The sequence below is a fragment of the Carlito syrichta genome, unplaced genomic scaffold (genome assembly GCF_000164805.1).
Source record: "Carlito syrichta isolate Samal-C Ts95f unplaced genomic scaffold, Tarsius_syrichta-2.0.1 Scaffold288140, whole genome shotgun sequence".
NCBI classification, from domain to species: Eukaryota; Metazoa; Chordata; class Mammalia; order Primates; family Tarsiidae; genus Carlito; species Carlito syrichta.
The window spans coordinates 154,279-176,686 of NW_007232236.1; the positions used below are offsets into that span (position 1 = coordinate 154,279).

A 22,408-nucleotide genomic window follows, 5' to 3' on the forward strand; every position below is an offset into this window, starting at 1 on the left:
CTGGAGGGAAAATGAATGTGGAATCAACTCCGACCTTCAGGAGATCTGTGCTCTTGTCCATTTGTTCCCACCCTTCCTGTTCTCTTGGTGTAAGTGTGGAGAGAGGCCGCTTCAGAGAACATCCTAAACATTTAACTGAAGCCCACTAGTTCACTCTCTCCTGTCAAGCTCCAGAACCCCTAGCGACAGCTAAAAAATCCTGAGACATAAAGTAGATTATGGGGGAGTGAGAGAGTTGGGGGAAAGGTATGAGTGCTAGCGGGTAGGGGGTTTCCTCTGGGGATGGCTGTCTTCCCAAAGAGCTGCCTCTCACATGGGCAGCTCCACTCGGGAGCTGCTTGTAGGGTCTGGAGCAGCAGGGAGTCAACTGAATCACGTTTGCATTCCCAAGCTGGGAGTCCAGCTAGTTTAAGACCTAAATTACTGGAAACATAGACAAATAGAAGCATAATAGCAAGAGCACTGCACAAAAATCAGACCCTTCCACTTAAGTGACCTTGGTTCAGCCCCAACCTACTCACCATCTATATGTAAAATGAGGGTAATAATTTCTGCCCATTCTGGCCTTGAGGGGATCAAAGCAGCTGATGCATAGAGAAGAGCTTTATGAATGGCCAAGTTCTGTACAAACATGCAAGATTTATGTGAGCCCCACTGGTTGAGGCTCAGTAGTTGAGCGTCTTTGCCATGTAGCTACCATCCCAGAACCCTTCATAACATGAATCCAAGACCAGGAAAGGTAAGGGGAGTTGTGAACAGCAGTATTGAGCACTAAGACAGCCCAGTGGGAGCGTGCTCCTTGAGAATCCATGTACCCGAGGTGTACCCAAGAGTACACTCACCACAAGCATGAGCATGAAGTTTTCCAGCCCTGCAAGATTCCTTTGAGGCCTTGGTCTTACGTGCTAATGCTGTGGGGGAACTCGCTACTCAAGTGGGGTCAGCACTTCAAAAGGGAAAGAGTGAGCAGCATATGTCACAGAGCTGTAAGAGAACACAGATTCGGCTTCCCCCGCAGGCCAGGGGCTTCACCGGTACAGTTACAGCCTACCGTCGTCACATTCCCGTGCTCTGGGAACTGTCCCTATTTTACAGAGAGGGGTTCAGGGCTAGAGAGGCAAAAGAGCTGGCCAGTGGCCATGGAGTGAAGAAGAGAGGGAGCCAGGATGCCAGTTCAGGCCTTCCCGGTGATGGTCCATGATTGAGAGCAGCATCGTGTCTATGTGCATTGGTGACCATCCAATATCTCTCTCTGGCCAAACTACAGATGCAGAGGGCCTGGTACCTGCTGGGTGTCACTAAACCAGTACTGAGAGAAGGATGGCTGGCATCGGCTAAGAAGACATGCAGATATGCTTACATGGATTGTAAGGAAGATTCAATGAGATGATGCTTTGTGACCAGCTCATGTAAGAATCCAAATCCCAGGCATACTAACTCACTGGGAAGCCACTGGGACTGTAGTAAAATTAAACCCCTTCCTTTTCAAAAAACACCCTTTCTTTCACATAACAGCAGTGTTCTAACAATAACTGGAGAGAAAAATCGTGTTCACCTCACTCAGTGGAGTAGTTTCCTCAACTACAGAATGTGAAATGTGATATCTTCTGCCAGAGGTCATAACTAGCACACAAGCTCCAGCTAATTAAAAGAAATACGGGCTGATGATAATCCTTACTGACTGAAGAACAGTAAAACAGCACTCCCTAAATCCACGGGAAGAGCCCTGATTACAGCAGGGCCGTCAGAAAGTTTACTCTTTAGAAAAACGAATATTCTTTTAAATAGGTGGCATCCCAAGAGTGAGGGGCACGTTTACAGAGGCTGAAGCAACAAGTCCAACAGCACCTGATGAGTCTGAGTTGATGAGAACTTTTGTTTCCTGAACTTGCAGAGTTAGAAAGTTCTTTGTGGGGATTAGGAAATGAGGTTAAAAAAAAAAAAAAGAGGGACCATCTTCAAGCAAAAGTTACATTTTATTTCTGCTTTAACAATAAATACACCTGAGTTATTTTTCCAAACCTTACTTCCTGATCAAATGTCCTTAAAACTGCAATCTCTCGTTATCTTTATTGTGATCTAGTCATACTCAGAAATTGCATGTTTCATTTTAAAATCATGATTTTAAAGCTCACGCCCACAGCACTGGCTGCTCAGGGCATCATGATTAGTTTTGTTAGCCACTGAATAGCACCTACTGGCTTTACAGGCCCCAGTTTCACAGTGAGGAAGTGATGGTGGCTTTTCATCCACCCAGAAGCTAAGTTTTGACGGATTTGCCTTCTAAGGCATCGAACATGTCTTCTAAGGCCTTCTCCACACACTGGAGAAACTCCCGGGCGTTGCGGCCTGGGTAGGAAGAGACATTGCAGCCTATCCAGTCATCATGAACAGCATACCCGATGCCAAAGCCATCAGGGACCACGGGGGCAAAGCCCCCAAGGTTCACTGCTGGGCTGCTCAGCGTGCTCGTGGACAGGATGTTGTGGTTGATCTGCTCGTACGCAGGGTCCAGGTAGAGTTCTGGCAGGGTGATCCCTTTGGCTGCTGCCAGGTACCGCAGAGCAAACAAGTGTCGGTCAAAGCCCTGGCCTGTCGGAAACAAGATGGAAAACCAGAGTCTCAGAATCTCAGAACTGAAAAGAAATTTGGGAAGCCCCTTCACAACATCCCTAAGAGTGAAAGAAGGAAGGGTCTGTTCATCTTGGCATGCATGACACCAGCTCAGCATCCTTCAGAGCAGCTCATCCTAGAATATTTTTAATTATTTAAAAAATGTATTCTGTTATGTTCTGTATTTAAAAATAGTTGTTGGCCAGGCACAGTGGCTCACGCCTATAATCCCAGCACTTTGGGAGGCCGAGGTAAGAGGATTGCCTGAGCCCATGGGTTCGAGACCAGCCTGGGCAATTTGGCGAGACCTCATCTCTACAATAAATCAAAAAATTAGTCAGGCATGGTGACGCATGCCTGTAGTTTCAGCTACTTGGAAGACTGAAACAGAAGGATCGCCTGAGCCCAGAAGGTCAAGGCTGTGGTGGCCGGAAGCGTGCCACTGCACTCAAGTCTGGGTGACAGAGTGAGACTCCAACTCAAAAAAAAGTAAAAATTAAAATAAACATAGTTGTCAACAGCAGAGCTAAAAATAAGCCTAAAATGAAAGCATGATTTTTAAAATGCTGAATCAGGTTAGTCCAGTCGCCAAGACAATATGTAAAGAAAGCTATGGACTCGTCCGATTCAAGTGTAAAAAAAGAAGATTGAGTCAGTGGAATTAAATGGAAAGGTTATTTGACCAAGGTTCTAATCTCAGCCTTATTACTCACTTGCTGTGTAATGCTGGGCCTTTGCCTCAGTTTCCTTCCTATAAAATGGAGAAGACTAGAATGTTTTGGAGGTGCCTTTCAGTCCCAGGACTTTGTAGCTACATGAAAGGACTGGACTATGTGATCTTCCAGGTTCTTCCCGTCTTGAGCTTCATCGCAAAGAGATAAGGTGGGATGACACAAATGGGATAAGCTTCTGAAGTGCTCTGCTCACAGGGAACCAAAGTGAGTCTGATAGCCAGTGAATGACAGAAAAAGAGAACCACGTGCCACAGCTGAGAGTGACCTTAAATAAGGGTAAAGTTAGAGGCATTCCCCATCTCGGCTTAGGAGTCGAGAACATTCTGATCCTTAGAAGCTAGTGTGGCTTCAAAAAACCATTTTGGGAGTTGACAGATAAACCTAGCAGAGAAGTAGAAATCAGATCTGGGGTGGAACACAGCATTACTAAGGCTACCCAAGCACTGAGACAAGACCTGAGGGCGTGCTCTCCGCCCTGCCTCACCCATTGCTGCTTCTTTGGTCAGCTGGCCGTGGTACTTGGAACACTCAGCCATCATCTGCTGAAGCTCGCCAGCACTGTGCTTGGAGGGCTCCCTGACAAAGGCCTCGGAGCACCTCTTTGTGAAGATGGAGGCCGGGCGGATGGTCTCGGTGCGGCCATGCTTGAATGCCGCCGTGCTGCAGGACTCGTAGGTGGCCACTGTCTGCCCATACTGCCGCAGGAAGGCCATCTGGAAGGCCAGTTGGGCCACTGCATCAGGGCTCAGCTTCTGCTTCTTCAAGAATTCTTTGCCTCCTCTTTGAAACTGGATGCAGTCAATAGTAAGCGTTTTCATGGTGGCATCAAACTTTTCCTTAGCAGCGGTGATGCTAGTCTTTAAGGCGTCATTCAGCTTGAAGGTGAGTTTCTGCACAGCAACAGAAGAGTCAATGGTGGCCGGCTGGCTCTGGGGAGTGACAGCAGGCATCTGAGTGCTGTCTTTAAAGACTTCGTTAAAAAACCTGAGCATCGCAACTCCATCACCCCAAGCATGCTCAAAGTTGACAGCAGCGGTACCATCCTTGGCTATGATGAGGTTAAAGGATTTATCAAACCAGCGGTTTGTGCCATCACCGTGCAGCATGTTGTGGGACAGGTGAACGAGGTCCTTAATGGGGAAGTCATCTAGGCAAAGGCAGAACACAGCAGAGTCCACCTTCCTCAGGGTCTCCTCATTGCCACTCCTCACCAGCTTCTGCCTGAGCTCTGCCCAGACATTTCGGTTCTCACTGGTCAGATATGCCAGAGGAAACTCGGGGGCGGGGCTGTGGTCTGAGAGAATGTACTTCAGATGGGCTTGGATTTCTGAGGCGCTCACAATGTTGTCATCTTGATCCAGGACATCAAAGACATAACAATGTCCTTTCCTCAGGACCAGGAGGTGTCTGGCCTCGCATTCGGTAAAGAGTTCATCCCGGCTGGGTTTGGGAACACGAGTTGAATTGAAAAGCCGAAAATACTGGGACATGTCTAGGGGATATGCATTGACTAAGTAGGCACCATACCAGGACAGAGAGGAAGGCACAAAGCGTACGAGTCTCTTGAAAGTGTTAGTGTCACTTTTGGCAGGATTCAAGTGGAACACTTCTGGCTCCAGAAGGCCAGCTCGGAGTGTCTTCAGAAACCTGATGGCAGAAACAGTCATGTTGGTTGCCCGCGTGAGCTGGTCATTATACTCGGATTTTGGGTCAGGATTGAATGCCATAAATGGATTAAAGTTTAGGACAATGGAGTCTCGAGCAGTTAAGTACATATCAAACCAGGGAGCTGAAAATGAAAAAGAAAAAACAACATAAAAAGTTAATGCAGTCCCTAAAAATAAAACTTGAGGAAGAAAAATTCAAGCACAGATTGAGGCAATGACACTAACTTCCAGAAGGTGGAATCCTGATTTTTTTTTTGCTCTGCCATAACTCATGACATATAAATGGGATCATAGGAGATATGGTCTTTTGCATCTGGCTTCCATCACTTACAATGTTTTTGTGGTTCATTCATGTTATAGCATGTAACAGTTCTTCGTTTCTTTGTATTGCTGAATAATGTCCCATCATATGATTATACATTTTGTTTATCCGCTCATCAACTAATGGACATTTGAATTGTTTCTACTTTTTGGTTCTTTTTTCTTTTTTTTAGCTGGAGTCTCACGCTGTTGCCCAGTCTAGGGTGCAGTGACACACTCATGGCTACCACTGCCTTGACCCGCTGGGCACAGGCGATACTTCCATCTCAGCCCTCCTAGTAGTGGAACCACAAGCGCATGCTACCAAGCCCAGCTGATTTTTTTATTTAATGTAGAGATGAGGTGTCGCCAAGTTGCCCAGGCTGGTCTTGAACCCGTGGGCTCAGGCAGTCCTTTCACCTCAGCCTCCCAAAGTGCTGGGATTCCAGGCATGAGCCAACACACCAAGTCTCATTTTTTAGTTCTTATGAATTATGTTGCTCTAAACATTCATATACAAGTTTTTGTGTGGACATGTGTTCTCACTTCTCTTGGGGATATAGCTAGGAGTGGAATTGCTAAGTCATGCACTAAGTCTGTGTTTAACCTCTGAGGAACCACCAGGGCATTTTCCAAAGTGGCTGCACCATTCCCACCAGCTGTCATGAGGGTTCCAATTTTTCCACATCCTTGGCAACCCGTTTTGGAATGTCTTTTTGATTGGAGCTATTCTGGTGGATGTGAAGTGGTACACCACTGCAGATTTGATTTGCACTTTCCTGATATTTATTAATTGCCTTCTCTTCCTCATTCTGTTTCCTTTCTTGGTTCACAAGGGAATAAAATACAGTAATACCTCACTTGCATTCATGCTGGACCAGAATAGCTCATTCCCATTCCATCTCCTTAGGTTTTCTTGCTCCATCTCCTTTCAGGGACAATATTCATACTTGATTGTCTCCCCTAATAGGGAGAAGCATCTTCACTGTCCTTCTGTGTACAGGGTATATTTGTACACTCCCTGTTTGACAGAGTACTCAAAAATCAATGAGAGATAACTAAATGCCTGAGGAACACTCAAACTGGCCCTCTGCGCTCCTATGAATATTTCACCTATAAAAATTCCAGAAGCAATATTTTACTAGAACTTATGTCTTTAAGGAAAGTTCCTGCCGGGATAAGCAAGCATGAATACACCCTACAAATAAGGACCATCTTTCATTGGCGTAAATAACGTTCACATGGAAAGCACAGGATTCACAGGTGCAAAGTTATCTATTATTTGTTGGTCCGCACATTCCATTCCACCTCTTGAACATCAATGCTGTGCCAGGGACTGGTCCAGGGAATTTAGAGAGGAATAGGACACAGTCATTAACTCTGAAAAACTCTGGTGAAGGAGACAAAGCATAATGCAATCACTAAAATGGTGAGAGAAAAGAAGTCCTTGTGGGTAAGATATATTTGGTGAAAGAAGACAAAAATTCGTCTTTGACCAGACCCTTTAATTTTTTTTTTCTTTTGAGTTGGAGTCTCACTCTGTCGCCTAGGCTGGAGTGCAGTGGCACACTCACGGCCACTCCAGTGTTGACCTGCTGGGCTTTGGCAAACTTTTTTTTTTTGAGTCAGGGTCTCACTCCATCGCCTAGGCTGGAGTGCAGTGGCATGATCACAACAATCACAGCTCACTGCAGCCTTGACCTCCTGGGCTCAGGCAATCCTACCACCTCAGCCTCCTGAGTAACTGAGACTACAGGTGCACGCCACCACACCCAGCTAATATTTTTACTTTTTTGTAGAGACATGGTCTCACTATGTTTCCCAGGCAGGTCTCAAACTCCTGGGCTCAAGAAAGCCACCCACCTCAGCCTCAGGCATGAGCCACTGTGCCCAAACTCCCTTTAATAAAATAATTTTAAAGAGGCATAAACCAGTAAAGCCAAGAGAAGAGAAAAGAACAAATACTGGAAACTGGAAAGCACTTACACAACTGGTAATGATAAAGCAGAAACAAGAAGGCGACCTCAGTGGGCAGGAGAGAGAACCGAGAAATCATGTGACTTGCTCAGCATAACCCTAGAGGGCTGGTCGAGACTGTTCAACTAGGTCACCACCACCACCCAAGATTCCTGCCCATTCTGGTAGAAGATTTAAGTTTTATTCTCTGGAAAAAGTGAAACTGGGAGACCTAAGTCAGCTGAGATCTCCAACCTTCTCTTACCCTATTTCAACAATACTAGCAGCCTCCTGGCAGTTGACTGGAAAAGCCTTCCCTGGGGAATCTAACCCAAAACACTACTATTAGCAGCGTCCCAAGGAACCAGTTTAGCTGGATCCCACTGCAGTGACGCCCACAGCCGATAAGCCCCACTCTCACCCACGAAGCTTCCAACAGCTTGGCAATACCTCACTCATATCTAAGGCAGCAGAGCAGGATCATGAAACATCTGAAGGAAGGAAAGAGGACAAAACAAATGGCAGAGAGCAACTCGGAGGAGAAAGACTGTGAAGGGACAAGGGAACGTTCTTTTTTAATTCCCAGAGATAAACTATGTTTTGAAGGGTTTTTTTTTTTAAATCAGAATCTCACTCCGTCGCCTAGGCTGGAGTGCAGGGACACACTCATGGCCACCCCGGCATCTACCTGCTGGGCTCCAGCGATCCTTCCACCTTAGCCTTCCAGGTAGCCGGAACTACAGGTATGCACTATCACGCCCAGCTAGTTCTTGATTTGTTGTAGAGACAAGGTCTCACCAAGTTGCCCAGGCTGGTCTTGAAGCCATGGGCTCAGGCAATCCTCTCACCTCGGCGTCCCAAAGTGCTGGGATTATAGGCTTGAGCAACTGTGCTCGGCTCAAGATAGAGACAACAGAGATGAAAAATATGAGAGAAAGGGTTAGAAAATTAGAGGATCAGGCCTGGAAATTCTGAATGTTAAGGGTTCCAGAAAGAGAAAACAGAAAAAAATGGAGGGGAGGAAAACAAAGAAACAAGATAAGAAAATGTCACAGAACTGAAGAATACGAGTTTCCAGCTTCAAAAGACTCACAGGGTGGCCCAGCAAAATGGGTAGGAAGAAACCCATACCAAAACACATTATCTGAAAATTTCAGAACATTCTAAAAAGCTAGGAAAGATAGGAAGCAGTCAAAGGATCGGTCTCAGAATAACAATGGACTTACCAAAAGCAAAGGAGAAAAGCCTTCAAAATTCTGTGAGAAAATGATTTCCAGCTAGCCGAACAAATTATCAATGAAGTATTAGGAACATTTTTAAATGTTTGCGTCTTGGCCAGATGCAGTGGCTCAAGCCTGTAATCCCAGAAATTTGGGAGGCTGAGGAGGGAGGATCACTTGAGCTCAGGAGTTAGAGACCAGATGGGCAACACAGTGAGACTTCGTCTCTACAAAAAATAAAAAAAACTAGCCAGCTGTGGTGACACATGCCTGTAGTCCCAGCTACTCTGAAAGCTGAGGCAGAAGGAACGCTTGACCCAGGAGAGCAAGGTTGCAGTGAGCCATGATCATGCTACTGCACTCCAGCCTGGGCGACACAGTGAGACAAAATAAAAATTTTGCTTCCCAAGTTCTGCTTCCAGACAGGAAAGGGAAAATGTGCTCTGACAAAATAAGGGAGAAGCCAAGAAAGAAGAAAATACATAAATAGTAAAGAAACAGGAGTCCCTTGCCCACTTTTTGATGTGGTTATTGAATAGACACTTCTCAAAAGAAGACACATGAGCAGCCAACAAACATGAAAAAATGCTCAACATCACTCATCATCAGAGTAATGCAAACTAAAAACCACAATCAACTATAACCTCACATCAGTGAGAATGGCTACTATTAGAAAGTCAAAGAACATAGCCGGGCATGGTGGTGTGCGTCTATAGTTCCAGCTACTTGTAAGGGTGAGGCGGAAGGATCGCCTAAGCTCAGCAGGTCGAGGCTGTGGTGGCCATGAGCATGCCACTGCACTCCAGTTCCAGCCTGGGCGACAAGAGTGAGACTCCAATTCAAAAAAAAAGAAAAGAAAAGAAAGTAAGTCAAAGAACAATAGTTGTTGGCGCAGTTACGAAGAAAAGGGAATGCTCATTCACTGTTGGTGGGATTGTAAACTAATTCAACCTCTATGGAAAACAGCATGGAAATTTCTCAAAGAACTAAAAATTGAACTATTATTTGAACAGCAATCGCACTACTAGGGATCTACCCAAAGAAAAAGAAATCAATATATAAAGAGATACCTGTACTTGTGTATTCACTGCAGCGCTATTCACAAGAGCAAAATGATGGAACCAACCTAAAGGTCCACCAACAATTGACTGGATAAAGAAAATATGGTATATAAACACCAGGGAATATTATGCAGTCATAAAAAAGAATGAAATCGCCGGGCTCAGCGGCTCAGCCTGTAATCCCGCACCTTTGGGAGGCTGAGGTGAGTGGATTGCCTGAACCCGTGGGTTCGAGACCTGCCTGGGCAACTTGGTGAGACCTCATCGCTACAACAAATCAAAAACTAGCTGGGTGTGGTAGCGGCGCCTGTAGTTCCAGCTACTTGGAAGGCTGAGGCGGAAGGATTGCCAGAGACCAGCAGGTCGAGGCTGCGGTGGCCGGGAGCAGCCACTGCACTCCAGTCTGGGCGACAGAGTGAGACTCCCACTCAAAAAGCAAAACAGGAAACAGGAGTCCCAACATGAGAAAGAACAGTTGCCTCAGCTGACAGTGAAAGATCCAGGAGAACAGCTTTGCAGCAGGCCAAGAAGCTCACAAATCCAAACAAAGCACATCACAAGTTCTGGAAGAGACTTCGTAAAGAGGACCAAAATGGACAGAATGTCCAGTGTGCTTTCATATATTAAGAGAAGACTTCAACGGCTTGGGGAGAGTCTGGTAATAAATTAGTAAGCACATAAACACTAAACAAAGGAAAGAATGAGGTAATTATTAACTCCAGAAACTAAAAGTGTGTGCAGGAAAGGAAAAACAATCCCACTATGCCCCATGACTCAGCGGACAACAGTATTTATATGATCATAATAGTGTAAACACTAGGTGTTGAGTTTACCAAAACCACAATTCATTTCACAACACTGGGAAATGAAGAGATGGGAAGTGCGCAGGTGCACTCACATATGAGGGAAGATGTAAAAGACGGCTCAATTCTCATCTTCTACAGTGAGATGTCAATAGATAATGCCTAAAATGCAAAAAATTAAGATGCGGTAATTAAGAATCGAACTTAGCAATATGAGGGTATGTGTCAAAAGAACTAGTCAGGAGCTACAAGTGAGAAGCGGGAAATCAGGGAGGAATGTTTACCCTTGGTAAAAATTAAGCTAAATTAAAAGAAGTGCTGCAAGAGCAGAGGTGGAAGCCACCCACTCTGAATGGAGAGGGAAAAGGACTGAGAAGGTTTCACCGAAAAACCAGCCCACCTGGCTCTTAAAGGAAGAATTTGCCAGGTAAAACAGGCAGCGGGGATGGCATGGGTAAAGGCACGGGAGAACGGAGGTCTAGTGGGTCCAGGGAACAGTGAGGAGCTTGGTGTCAAAGGAGGAAGTGTGGTGAGAGGTGACACTGGAGAGGGCAGTTCCATCAGACTGTGAAGGACCTAGAATGATACTCACAGGACAGAGGACTCAAACCTAGCATCTATTTCAGACAGGACCGTCGATTAGGTTCTGTCTCAATCCCACCTACAAAGAAGGCAAGCCACTGTTCTTGTCAACACCACAGTAGAGGAGGAATACTCTCAGCCTTCATATTTACCTCAAGGAGGAGAGGATGAGACATAACATCATTTGCTGGTCCCACCAAAAGCATTTCCGAGACCAAAACAGGAGAGGAGATGCCTTACTGTTCCTTATGGAGGGCCCTGCCTACCTACCTGAAATGTAGCTTGTGTGTTTATTCTGTTTGTCCTGAGCAACCAGCTGCTTGTGCAGTTCTCTGCCAATTCCATTTTCAAAACTCTTGCACAATTGTTCTGTTTTCCTGAAACATTCAAGAAAAGATAGAATCAAACCATGGCAGGGAATGCATGAGTTTTAGGTTCAACCAGGAACTGATACAGAGAGCGCTGGGTCCCCAACAACATATCCCTAGAACCTGGAGTGAAATCAGAACGTGCTTCTGACCAAAAGACTAGGAATCAATCTAAAATGAAAAAATCTAGGATCAATCTAAAATGAAAAAATCTAGGATATCTTCTTAAAATGACGGACTAGGAAGATCAGTCATCATCTCACAAAACAATCTATACTCTAAGAGGCAGTTTGGCATGAAGAAAAGGATATAGGCTTTAGAGTCAAAGAGTAAATTTGAATCCTAGCCCTGTCACTTTTCAACCTGTACAATCTTGGATAAGTTACTTGATCTCTCTGAGTCTCAGTTTCTTGATGTGTAAAATAGAGATAATTATACCATCTTACAAGATTAACAAATATTTATAAAGCTAAAGATTTGGAATAGCCTAAAACATAATACTCAGTAACTGGTAGCCATTAATTTATTACCACATCAAGAGGAACGTCAAGCGACTTATAAGGAATATTTAAAAACAGAGGATTAAATTATACATAGTTTATCTGTTTCTCCATCCTTGTCCAGTGAAGGACTCTGTGATTCCAATGACAATGCCAGTTATCTGTACAAAAAATCCCACTGTGGAAAAATAGTACTACACTAGGCTACAAGAGCTTAATGTGATGCACTTTTGGGCAACATCTGATATTACTTTCCAGTTCCATTCTGTTTAGTTTCCTAAGACTGCTGTAACAAAGTACCACAAACTGAGTGGCTTAAAACAACAGAAATGTCTTTTCTTACAGCTTTGGAGGCTAGAAGTACAAAATCAAGGTGTCAGTAGGACCATGTCCTCTCTGAAGCCTCTATGGGACAATCTGTTCACACCTTTCTCTTAGCTTCTGCTGTCGCTGGCAGTGCCTGGGATCTACATTACTCTAATCTCTACCTCCATCCTCACATGGCTGTCTCTGTCTCGTCTCTTCTTCTTACAAGAACACCAGTGGGCCAGGCGCTCATGCCTGTAATTCCAGCACTTTGGGAGGTGGAGGCGAGAGAACTGCCTGAGCCCATGGGTTCAAGACCAGCCTGGGCAACTTGGTGAGACCTTGTCTCTACAATAAATCAAAAAATTAGCCAGGTGTGGTGGTGTATGCCTGTAGTTTCAACTAGTTGGAAGGCTGACGCAGAAGGATCACCTGAGTCCATCGGGTTGAGGCTGTGATGGCTGTGAGCATGCCACTGCACTCCAACCTGGGCAGCAGAGTGAGACTCTAACTCAAAAAATAAAAAATAAGAAAAGGACACCAGTGTATTAAGAACCTACCCTGCCCCAGCTGACCTCACTTTAACTATATCTGCAACAGCCCTGTTTCCAAATAAGAACGTATACTGAGGTGCATGAAAAAGGGAATTAATTGTGGAGGCACAACATTCAACCAAGTAAACATGCTCAGCAAGCAAGCTTCTGATCTGCCACATGGTCTCTTCAAAAGACCTCCCCACCAGGAACACTGCCCTCTGCAAATGCCCAGGACCAGCCGCCCAGGTAAGCCTGCCAAGATAAAGTCAGTTTTAGCATTCTGGTATATAAACCGTTTCCTGCTGAGTCTGATTAGAAGGACTCTCAGGGCTTGGTCAGTCCTTCATGAATGAAAATCTATTTCCTGAACTTGCAATGTATAACCAGGTTCCAGGTTTCTGGAGACCAATCAAGTCACAGACATTCCCTGAAGCATGGTCCACACCATTACTTGCCAGCACCACAACCATGGTCAGGCAGGGTTCTTGGTGTTTACCTGAACTGGCTGTCATCCAAGAGTGGTTTCTGTGCACTGAGGTATCGCCTAATGGTGTCTTCAAGTTTGGGAATAGGCAGCCTGGGGAGAAAGCAAGGTCAGTGTAAGACTACAATGTATGTAGGAGGTTAATTAGCTTCACAAGCTAAACAAATAAACCAGATAATTAGTAGATGAGTATTAGATAATTAATTTCCTTTCAAAAAAACCAATGACAGGAAACCACTAACAAATCAGAATTGATTGATTTACTAATGTAAGCATCAATTGTAACTCTACTTCAAGTAAAATATTAACTAAATTTTCAGGTAAAATGCTAATATAATTTTTTGATAATAATAATAGATTCAAAATAGGGAAGCAGAAGCTGCCCAAGCATTCCAATTTCCTGGTCATGATTAAAATACCCGTGCTAACATTGTATTGGCACTGATTTAAGTCTACCCTTAATTTGAACAACTGCATTCTTCTCCCCCAGAAAAAAGATTCTATTTTTAAAATTTTCTTGTGCATCTTACAATAGTGAATCACACACGAGTGAAACATAGATCTGTCCGAGTGCCAGCCAAACACGGAGGCTATATCCACATAAAGGCAGGAATCGGCCGTCAAGCCATGCCTGATACCAGGAATCCTACTAGGAAGAACCAGATATCCCCATGTGCTTGAATAACAGGAACAACATTCTCTAGAGTAGATTGTCAACCATGGCAACAGTGATGAAGCTCCAGGTTTCAAGTCCATGGGGAAATGGACACATGGACAGTAGAGTGAGGTATATTTTCTCTTTGAAATATTTTTATTGAAAGATATATCCCCTAGTATCAAAACGATCATAGTTTGTTAGGTTACCTCTGCTAACTCAAAATTAATGCTGATATATGCAAAATAGCTAAATGTCAGTCATTTAGGAAAACTGAAATATCATCCAAAAGCTTAGTATAAGATACACTGTGGTTCATCAACTTATTTTTCAATGCATGTTTCTGTATAACATGATAAAAAGAAATCCATTACAGACTTAGACTGCACTAACTATTCACAACACTTTAACATTTAGGTCCCCTTACATTCACTAATTCACAGAAAATTCCAAATACTACCTCAGCTAACAAATAATTGCAAAATAGCCTACTTATGTTTCTTTTTTTTTTTTTGAGTCGGAGTCTCACTTTGTCGCCCAGGCTGGAGTGCAGTGGTATGCTCATGACAACCACAGCCTCGACCTGCTGGGCTCAGGTGATCTTTCTGCCTCAGCCTTCCAAGTAGCTGGAACTATAGGCATGCACCACCATGCCCAGCTAATTTTTTGATTTACTGTTATAGACGAGGTCTCACCATGTTGTCCAGGTTGGTCCCAAACCCCTGAGCTCAGGCAGTCCTCTGGCCTCTGCCTCCCAAAGTGTGGGATTACAGGATTACCCACCGCACCCGGCTTACTTAAATTTCTTAAGACTTTCTTTTAACACAGTAGAAATATATATATATATTTTTGAGTTGGAGTCTCACTCTGTCGCCCAGACTGGAGGGCAGTGGCCGCTCCCGGCCACCACATCCTCGACCTGCTGGGCTCCGGCGATCGCTTCCGCCTCAGCCTTCCAAGTAGCTGGAACTACAGGTGCGCACTACCATGCCGGGCTAATTTTTGATTTATTGTAGAGATGAGGTCTAGCCAAATTGCCCAGGCGGGTCTCGAACCCGTGGGCTCAGGCAATCCACTCACCTCAGCCTCCCAAAGGTGCGGGATTACAGGCTGAGCCACCGAGCCCAGCAAGACAGTAGAAATATTAATGAAAGTTTACCTTCTTCCTTTTGAACAAAATTCTAAATCAGAGACAAGGGCAGTTTGATAAAAACAGACCTTATTAAAAACTTCTGGAGTGTTAACTCCAGCTTGATCTTACTTTAGTAGGATAAGGCACAGTTTCAGAGTGATGATTTATTTTTGAATTACGAATACAATAGAAACTAAATTTTTCTATAGGGAACTAAACTGAGGCAGTAAAATTACATATAAAAATTATCATTGATACAAAAAGCACCTGTTTTCTGTAAAATATATTAAAGATAACTGGGCTGGGCATGGCAGCTCATGCCTGTAATCCCAGTGCTTTTGAGAGGCTGGGGCTGGAGGATCACTTGAGCCCAGGAATTCATGATCAGCTTGAGCATTTAGTAAGACCCTGTTCTTCACAAAAAGTTTTTTAAAAACAAAAAAAATTAGCTGGGTGTGGCGACACACATGTAGTCCCAGCTATTCAGAGGTTAAGGTGGAGGACTGCTTGAGCCCTGGAGTTCAAGGCTGCAGTGAGCTATGATCATTCCACTGAACTCTAGCCTCGGCGAGAGAGCAAGGCTGTGTCTCTAAAAAAAAAAAGCCAATAAAGATAATTTAATGAGTATGCTCAACTTCCCAGGTCTGTATTTTCCTTTCACTTCCCTGCTGGTTTCCTGCCTTCTTCCTATTTCAACGCCCCCTACGATTTCCTTCTACCTACTCACAATATCTAGTCTGGCCCACGCAGCGAATTCTCCACCAGCTCCTTGCACTACGCCTCATAGAACCCCCATTCCATTCTAAATAACATTTTTGCCTTCTGCAGAATACCTTCAATGTAAAAGCCATGTAGCAAAGCAGGCCATGCCACTGGATTATCTAATACTTGGCAGATGATGGGCCATGATGATGAAGTTACTGGTTCACAATGAAATGAAAAAAATATGGACAGTACAGTGAACTTTTCACAAATTGGCTTCATTGACTTAATTTAGGTCTGTCCTTATTTCTCAGATTACATTTTGTTTTGTTTTTTTGGATACTGGTCATTTAAAGTCCTCAAAGAAAATGCTGACACAGTATTTCTCCCCCATAATTTTACTGATCTGTGAAATCTAAAAGTATTAATATAAGAACCACTGGCACAGTAGAAAGAGGATGAGATTTAGAATTACACCTTGGCTCGAAGCCCAGCTCTGTCACTTATATAATCCTTAGTTATGCGGTCATAGGTGGCAAACTACTTGATATCTCACAGACTCCATTTCCAGTCTATGAATTGGAGGGAAGAGCTACCTCACAAGAGATCTGAAATTTATCTGCCAATTTCCAGCCACACCTCACACAAGTCTATCACTAATGTGTCCAGTATATTAGAGAGAGGAAATTCATAGTCTGTGGAATCACACAGACCTAGGCATGGATCCTGGACTCTGGCACTTACTAGCCACATGATCTTGGGCAAATGTGTGACCGCTCTGGTCCCTTTGTTTCCCTTTGTTAAATAATAACTCATTTGGGCTATTATGGGGATTAAGTGAAACAACATACATAAAGAACTTAGCAAGGGAGTTGACACATCAAACATACGGCACACACTAAACGTGTATTTATAGACACCTGGATACGTCTAGGAATCTACAGACAGCACACTTCACGTCTTTCCATTTCCCTGCCGGTTTCCCGTTTCCCTCCTATTTCAAAGCCTCCTACAAGAGACCCAAGCCCTGCCACCTACTGTTTCCTTCTGTCTGCTCAGCAATATCCGGTCTGGCCCACGCAGCTGTTATTCGCCAGCTCCTTCCACTATGCCTTGTAGCGCCCCCATTCCATCCTGAATAAATGACCCTATATCCTATAAAGTCTTCTCCAGTGCTTCTCCTACCTCCTCACCTCTCCAAATCTGACTATTCCGAAATACCACTTGCCTTTGGCTTTCTCTCCAAAAAGGCCACTCCCCAGCTTCTAGGAGGGACCAACACCCACCAGTGAGAACCAGTATGGCTGAATTACAGGACTTTTTGGAGCTATTAGGAAGGGTGATCTCTAATAGTTGTGGTCATTAAGAGATGAGGGTGTAAGCTATGCCTCATGTGCTGGCTGCCAGTTTGTCACCATGAGGAGACATGGAGCTAAGAATGGAGTCACACAAACGAGGAATTGGACAGGAAGGCAAACAAGAGTCCAGGTTACATTGTTTGAGCCCCTGATACAACTGGGATTTTTCAGGTCTGTGAGGCTAAACATTCCTCTTTGCTTAAGTTTGGAGTTTCTATAATTTGCTGCCACAAAGGTCCTTACTGTGACAATTTTCTTTTCTATGAGTGCTCACAAACCATTCTTCCAGTCACCATTATTCTCTTGAAAATTCAAGATGTGCGATTATCTCCAGTCTCTGCACTACCCTGCTTTCTCCACAGTTCTTCAGAGAACACCAAAAGCGGCTTCATTGTGTGTAGTGGCAGTTCTTTGAGCTCCCTGTGACGTCATTCACCAGGCCTTGGGGAAGAGACAGGGTCTTGAGAGAGGTGCACAGTAGACAGGTCCACCTTAACCATTTGGCTCCTCTCTCCCCACCCACCTTCACGTAAACATCATTTGCCATAATAAAGATGGAAGCAAGCACTAAGATGTACTCTCCCTGCAAGTTACTCTCAGCCACCTGCCGTCATTACCCAATCAGACTCCAAGCGGTAGGCACTTTATTGTTCTTCCTCCAAGATCACAGCTAGAAGGCCTTTTCTATGTTTCAAACTATGTTGTAATTCGATCGTTTTCAGAGTTGCTGGGAAACAGTCATCCTTGATGTCAAGACAATCAGTCTGAAGTTGATGAACAGTCGGGGAGAGGAGCCTGCAGTACGTGGGGGAGATCTAACAGGTCCAGAGCATTACTGTTTCCACCTCTGCTATCCGCCACACCCTGGAGACTCTGCCTTACCTGACCCCATACAGATTCTCGAGACCCTGCCCATTATGTTGTGATCAACAGTTATCACCTAAAATGACTAGGAATTAAAAGAAAAACAACAGGCTGGGCGCAGTGGCTTCAGCTTGTAATCCTAGCACTTTGGAAGGCCAAGGCGAGAGGATTGCCTGAGCCCAGTGAGACTAGCCTGGGCAACTTGGTGAGACCTCATCTCTACAATATATCAAAAAATTAGCCGGGCGTGGTAATGCACACCTGTAGTTCTGGCTACACAGAAGGCCGAGGCAGAAGGATCCCCTGAGCCCAGCGGGTCAAACCTGGGGTGGCCATGAGCATGCCACTGCACTCCAGCCTGGACGACAGAGAGAGATTCTGACTCAAGAAAAGAAAAGAAAAACAACAGATAATGGACATTTACAGGCCTAATTTGGTTGTTTTTTTTTTTTTGTTTTTTTTTTGAGTTGGAGTCTCACTCTGTCACCCCGACTAGAGTGCAGTGGCCGCTCCCGGCCACACCACAGCCTCGACGTGCTGGGCTCCGGCGATCCTTCCTCCTTAGCCTTCCGAGTAGCCGGAATTATAGACATGCGCTACCACGCCCGGCTAATTTCTTGATTTATTGTAGAGATGAGGTCTCGCCTGTCCAGGCGGGTCTCGAACCCACGGGCTCAGGCAATCCACTCACCTCAGCCTCCCAAAGGCGTGGGATTACAGGCTGAGCCACCGAGCCCAGCTTTAAAGATGCAACGGGCATCTTTACCCTCTCCCACACACATTCCAGGCCAATCCCATTGATTTAAAGCCTAAATGGAATTCTGTACTTTGGGCTAGGCCTACCATAAACCTCTCAGTATTTCTGGAAGTATCGTGTATTTCAGGCTTTTTTGGCAAGTGCTGCTCTGTTCTTCTCTGATTCCTCTCACTTGGTGAACTTCAAATTCCAACCCTAGTGTCACCTCTGTTAAGCTTCCCTTCCTCGCCCAGGCACCAAGTCACTCACATGACACACAGTTATCTTCTAGCACGTTCCAGATGTGCAACAAACATTTGTTTGTTTAAAGCAGTTATAGCACTTGTGAATATCTACTGAGTGCTTAATGTGTGCCAGACTCTACTAAGTGCTTTATACCAGGATATTTCATCCTAACTTCCCTAACAGAAAGGTCCTATGACCATTTTCATTCCCATTTGTAGGTTACATGACTTGCTCATGCCCACGCAGCAAGTAAGAAGTGGAGCTGGGATTAAAACTCAGGTCTGGCTCCTGAGTTAACAACCTTTTCCCACTTATCACATGATTCTATAACTGTTGTCTTACCATGACTGTTTAGTCTCCCAATCATATTAATCATGTTTATCAACTTAACCATGTGAATGAGACCAAGCTGATCCACTCTTTATCTCCTCAGGACTTGCAGTTTTATATTCTGAGGTTAAATAAAATAACTCTTAAAAATAGGCTGAACCCGGTGGCTCATAGCTGTAATCCCAGCACTTTGGGAAGTCGAGGTGAGAGGACTGCTTGAGCCCAGGAGTTCAAAACCAGCCTGGACAACATAGCAGACCCCATCTCTACCAAAAAACAAAAACAAAAACAAACAAACAACAACAGCAGCAAAAAAAAAAAAAAACACAGCCAGGCACAGGGGCTCACTTCTATAATTCCACACTTTGGGAGGCCGAGGCAGGAGGATCACTTGAGCCCAGGAGTTCAAGACCAGCCTGAGCACTTGGCCAAGACTTCATCTAAAAAAAAAAAAAACAGGCACAAAAAACCCAGTATTTTAAGCCAGGCACAGTGGCCCACGCCTGTAATCCCAGGACTTTGGGAGGTCAAGGTGAGAGGATTGCCTGAGCCTATGGTTCAAGACCAGCCCAGACAACTTGGCAAGACCTTGTCTCTACAATAAATCAAAAAAATTAGCTGGGCGTCGTAGCGCGCAACTATAGTTCCAGCTACTTGGAGGGCTAAGGCGGAAGGATCACCTGAGCCCAGCAGATCAAGGCTGCGGTGGCCGTGAGCATACCACTGTACTCCAGCCTTGGTGGCAGAGTGAGACCCTACTCAAAAATAAAAACAAAAACAAAAACACACACCTAACAGAACTATAAACCTAAAAATGGTTAAAATGGTAAATTTTATATTATGTTTATTTTACCACATGCACACAAAAAGAGCCAAGAAAAGACATAACACCTAAAAAACAAGCAAATGATAGTGCAAAGGTTCCTAGAGGAAAAAGAGTCCAAGCAAAAACAAAAACACACACCTAACAGAACTATAAACCTAAAAATGGTTAAAATGGTAAATTTTATATTATGTTTATTTTACCACATGCACACAAAAAGAGCCAAGAAAAGACATAACACCTAAAAAACAAGCAAATGATAGTGCAAAGGTTCCTAGAGGAAAAAGAGTCCAAGCAATGTGGTTAACAGACAGCTCGCATCAGGAACAGGAAGAGGGAGACCAGGGTGGGGGTGGGGGCACCTACTACACAAGGACTAGTCACTCTCCATGGCAACTAATTACAACAGCTCCTTATCTCAGTCTAGTCTCACAATAGCCCTAAGAACTCTATGTTGCCATTCCCACTTCACAGGTGAGAACCATGACCCAAAGAAGTCATCAGAATTGTCCCCAGACAGCTAAACAGTTGTAGATCCAGTATCTGAAACTAAGTTCTACCAGACCTCAAAGTCAGGGTTTTTCACCAAGTGTGACATCAATATGGTTTCACGCTTTACCAGTTTAGAATCTCAGAAACAGATTGGTATGTCAGTTCTCATCTAACTCTTCATGCAATGGTGGCCTGAGGGAAGCTGGTTGCTTAAAGTAATAGTGGGTGGTTTGACTGGTGGTATTGTTTGTGCCTCCAGATTCCTACAGATTATGCTAGATGGGGTTGGGGTGAATCTTGAATATTCTTTCCAGCTTTCCAATTCTAAAAGGCAGAAAGTCCCTTTGATCTTAAGCCTGGGTGGGGTCCAGGCCTGCCTGAAAGCCAGTAACCATCTGACCCTGGACTTGGCAAGTGAAGACAGGCTCTGCCTGCCAGTCCTCACCTTTGCCCCACATACTGGCTCAGCTCACATGCAACAGGCTAACAAAGAGGAGACATGCCCCAGACTTATCCCACAGCCACAAAGACGCTTTTTCTTTTTTGTTTTATTTCTTGTAGAGACAGATCCCACCAAGCTGCCCAGGCTGGTCACGAACCCAAGCTCAGGCAATCCTCTCACCTCGGCCTCCCAAAGTGTTGGGATTACAGGCTTGAGCCACCACACCCGGCCAAGACCCTTTTTCTTATTCTCTCCCTCTTACTAAGTTTAGATAATCTCATTTTAGCCTACACAAGATGTAATTTTCAAAAATCCCCCTTGGATGATCTCCCCGAGAGGGTGGCCGAGGGCAGGGATGATGCTGGATTAAGTGGTCCTGCATGTGGAGAAAAACAGTCATTGGGGGCGAGGCCTATGTTTGTTCTGTTCATGGGGAGGGAGCTCCGGCTCCAGCCCCTGGACTGAGGATCCCTGATGGCAGTTTGGTGAGAAAAAGTGAGACAGGTCTTTGGGACAAGTTTGGAACTTGGCACCAGGAACTGAGTGAGTAGTTAGGTTTGGTTTTAGAGGGTGAAGAAAATGTCAACTATTGGAGAAGGCAACTCAGGTGAAAATTGGAAGCCAGATTTCATAAAGTACTGGGTGAGGGAAGGGGATGGGAAGATTTATTGCATCTATTTTCATAATGGAAGTCGATTTCAGGTGAAGTGATTCAGAAGGCAGGGATGAAATGGAGCAGAGAGAATGTGGGCAGGCTTTGAATCTAATCTGATCAAGATGGGGCTGGGGCAGGGTACTGAGGATTTGCCTGGAATTCTGAGGGTGGGCTGAGGTTACAAGGGGTCATGTGGGTGAGGAAGGATATTTTAGGGGAAGGAACCTGTTGAGGAGGGCTTTTTTGAAGGGAGTGAAGTTTTCAGGTGAAGACTGGACTTAGAAAATGAGTAAGGATGTGAGGGCGTCAGTTGAGGGTTAAGGGCGACCACTTGAGGGGTGTGCTTGTGGGGACTGGTGAAATGGGGCCTGGGGATCCCGAGTAAAAGGGGTGAAGAAGGTGGTGCTGACGAAGTTGAGGGAGGTTAAGCATCATGGGTCAGGAACCAGAGGCAGTCGCTAAAGCAGTTTAGGGGACATCCTAGTTGGAGGGGTCAAGGTTGTGTTGGAGACACGCAGGTTGGCTATTTTCCAGGGAGAAACGTGAAGGACTCAGGATATTTGGGTGGAAGTCAGGTTAACGGAGGGCGAATCTGGGAAGGGTTCAAGATGTAGAATCTGACAGATTTAAAAGCGAGGGGGCTCTGGGGTGTCGCAGTCTCCAAGGTAGGGGATTAGGGACGGAAGCGGGTCAGTAGAAGAATCTTGAGGGACTGGAGTCAGGCTGGGGGCGATCCTGGGATGGCGGCAGGGACCTGGAGGCCGGGCTCACCTGGGCAGGCTGTCCTGGTAGTGCATGGTGGGCACGATGCTGCGCTGCAGGTACTGGCCGGGCCCGGCGTCG

The 22,408-nt window shown here is 45.0% G+C and overlaps 1 protein-coding gene across 1 annotated transcript; it reads right to left on the bottom strand.

The window, feature by feature from the left end:
• Positions 1–1,957: 1,957 nt before the first annotated feature.
• Positions 1,958–22,408, bottom strand: CPT2 (carnitine palmitoyltransferase 2). Its single transcript, XM_021710111.1, has 5 exons — positions 22,337–22,408; positions 13,143–13,223; positions 11,207–11,313; positions 3,832–5,136; positions 1,958–2,592 (listed from the first exon to the last, which is right to left on the bottom strand). The coding sequence occupies exons 1-5, from the start codon at positions 22,360–22,362 to the stop codon at positions 2,261–2,263; spliced, it is 1,851 nt and encodes a 616-aa protein (XP_021565786.1). The 5' UTR covers positions 22,363–22,408; the 3' UTR covers positions 1,958–2,260.

Coding starts and splice junctions, on each gene's coding strand:
- CPT2 (XM_021710111.1), bottom strand. CDS start 22,362: ATGCACTACCAGGACAGCCTGCCCAG. Junction 13,224..22,336: donor TACCAGGACAGCCTGCCCAG/GTGAGCCCGGCC, acceptor CTTTCTCCCCAG/GCTGCCTATTCCCAAACTTG. Junction 5,137..11,206: donor ACACACAAGCTACATTTCAG/GTAGGTAGGCAG, acceptor TTTCATTTTCAG/CTCCCTGGTTTGATATGTAC.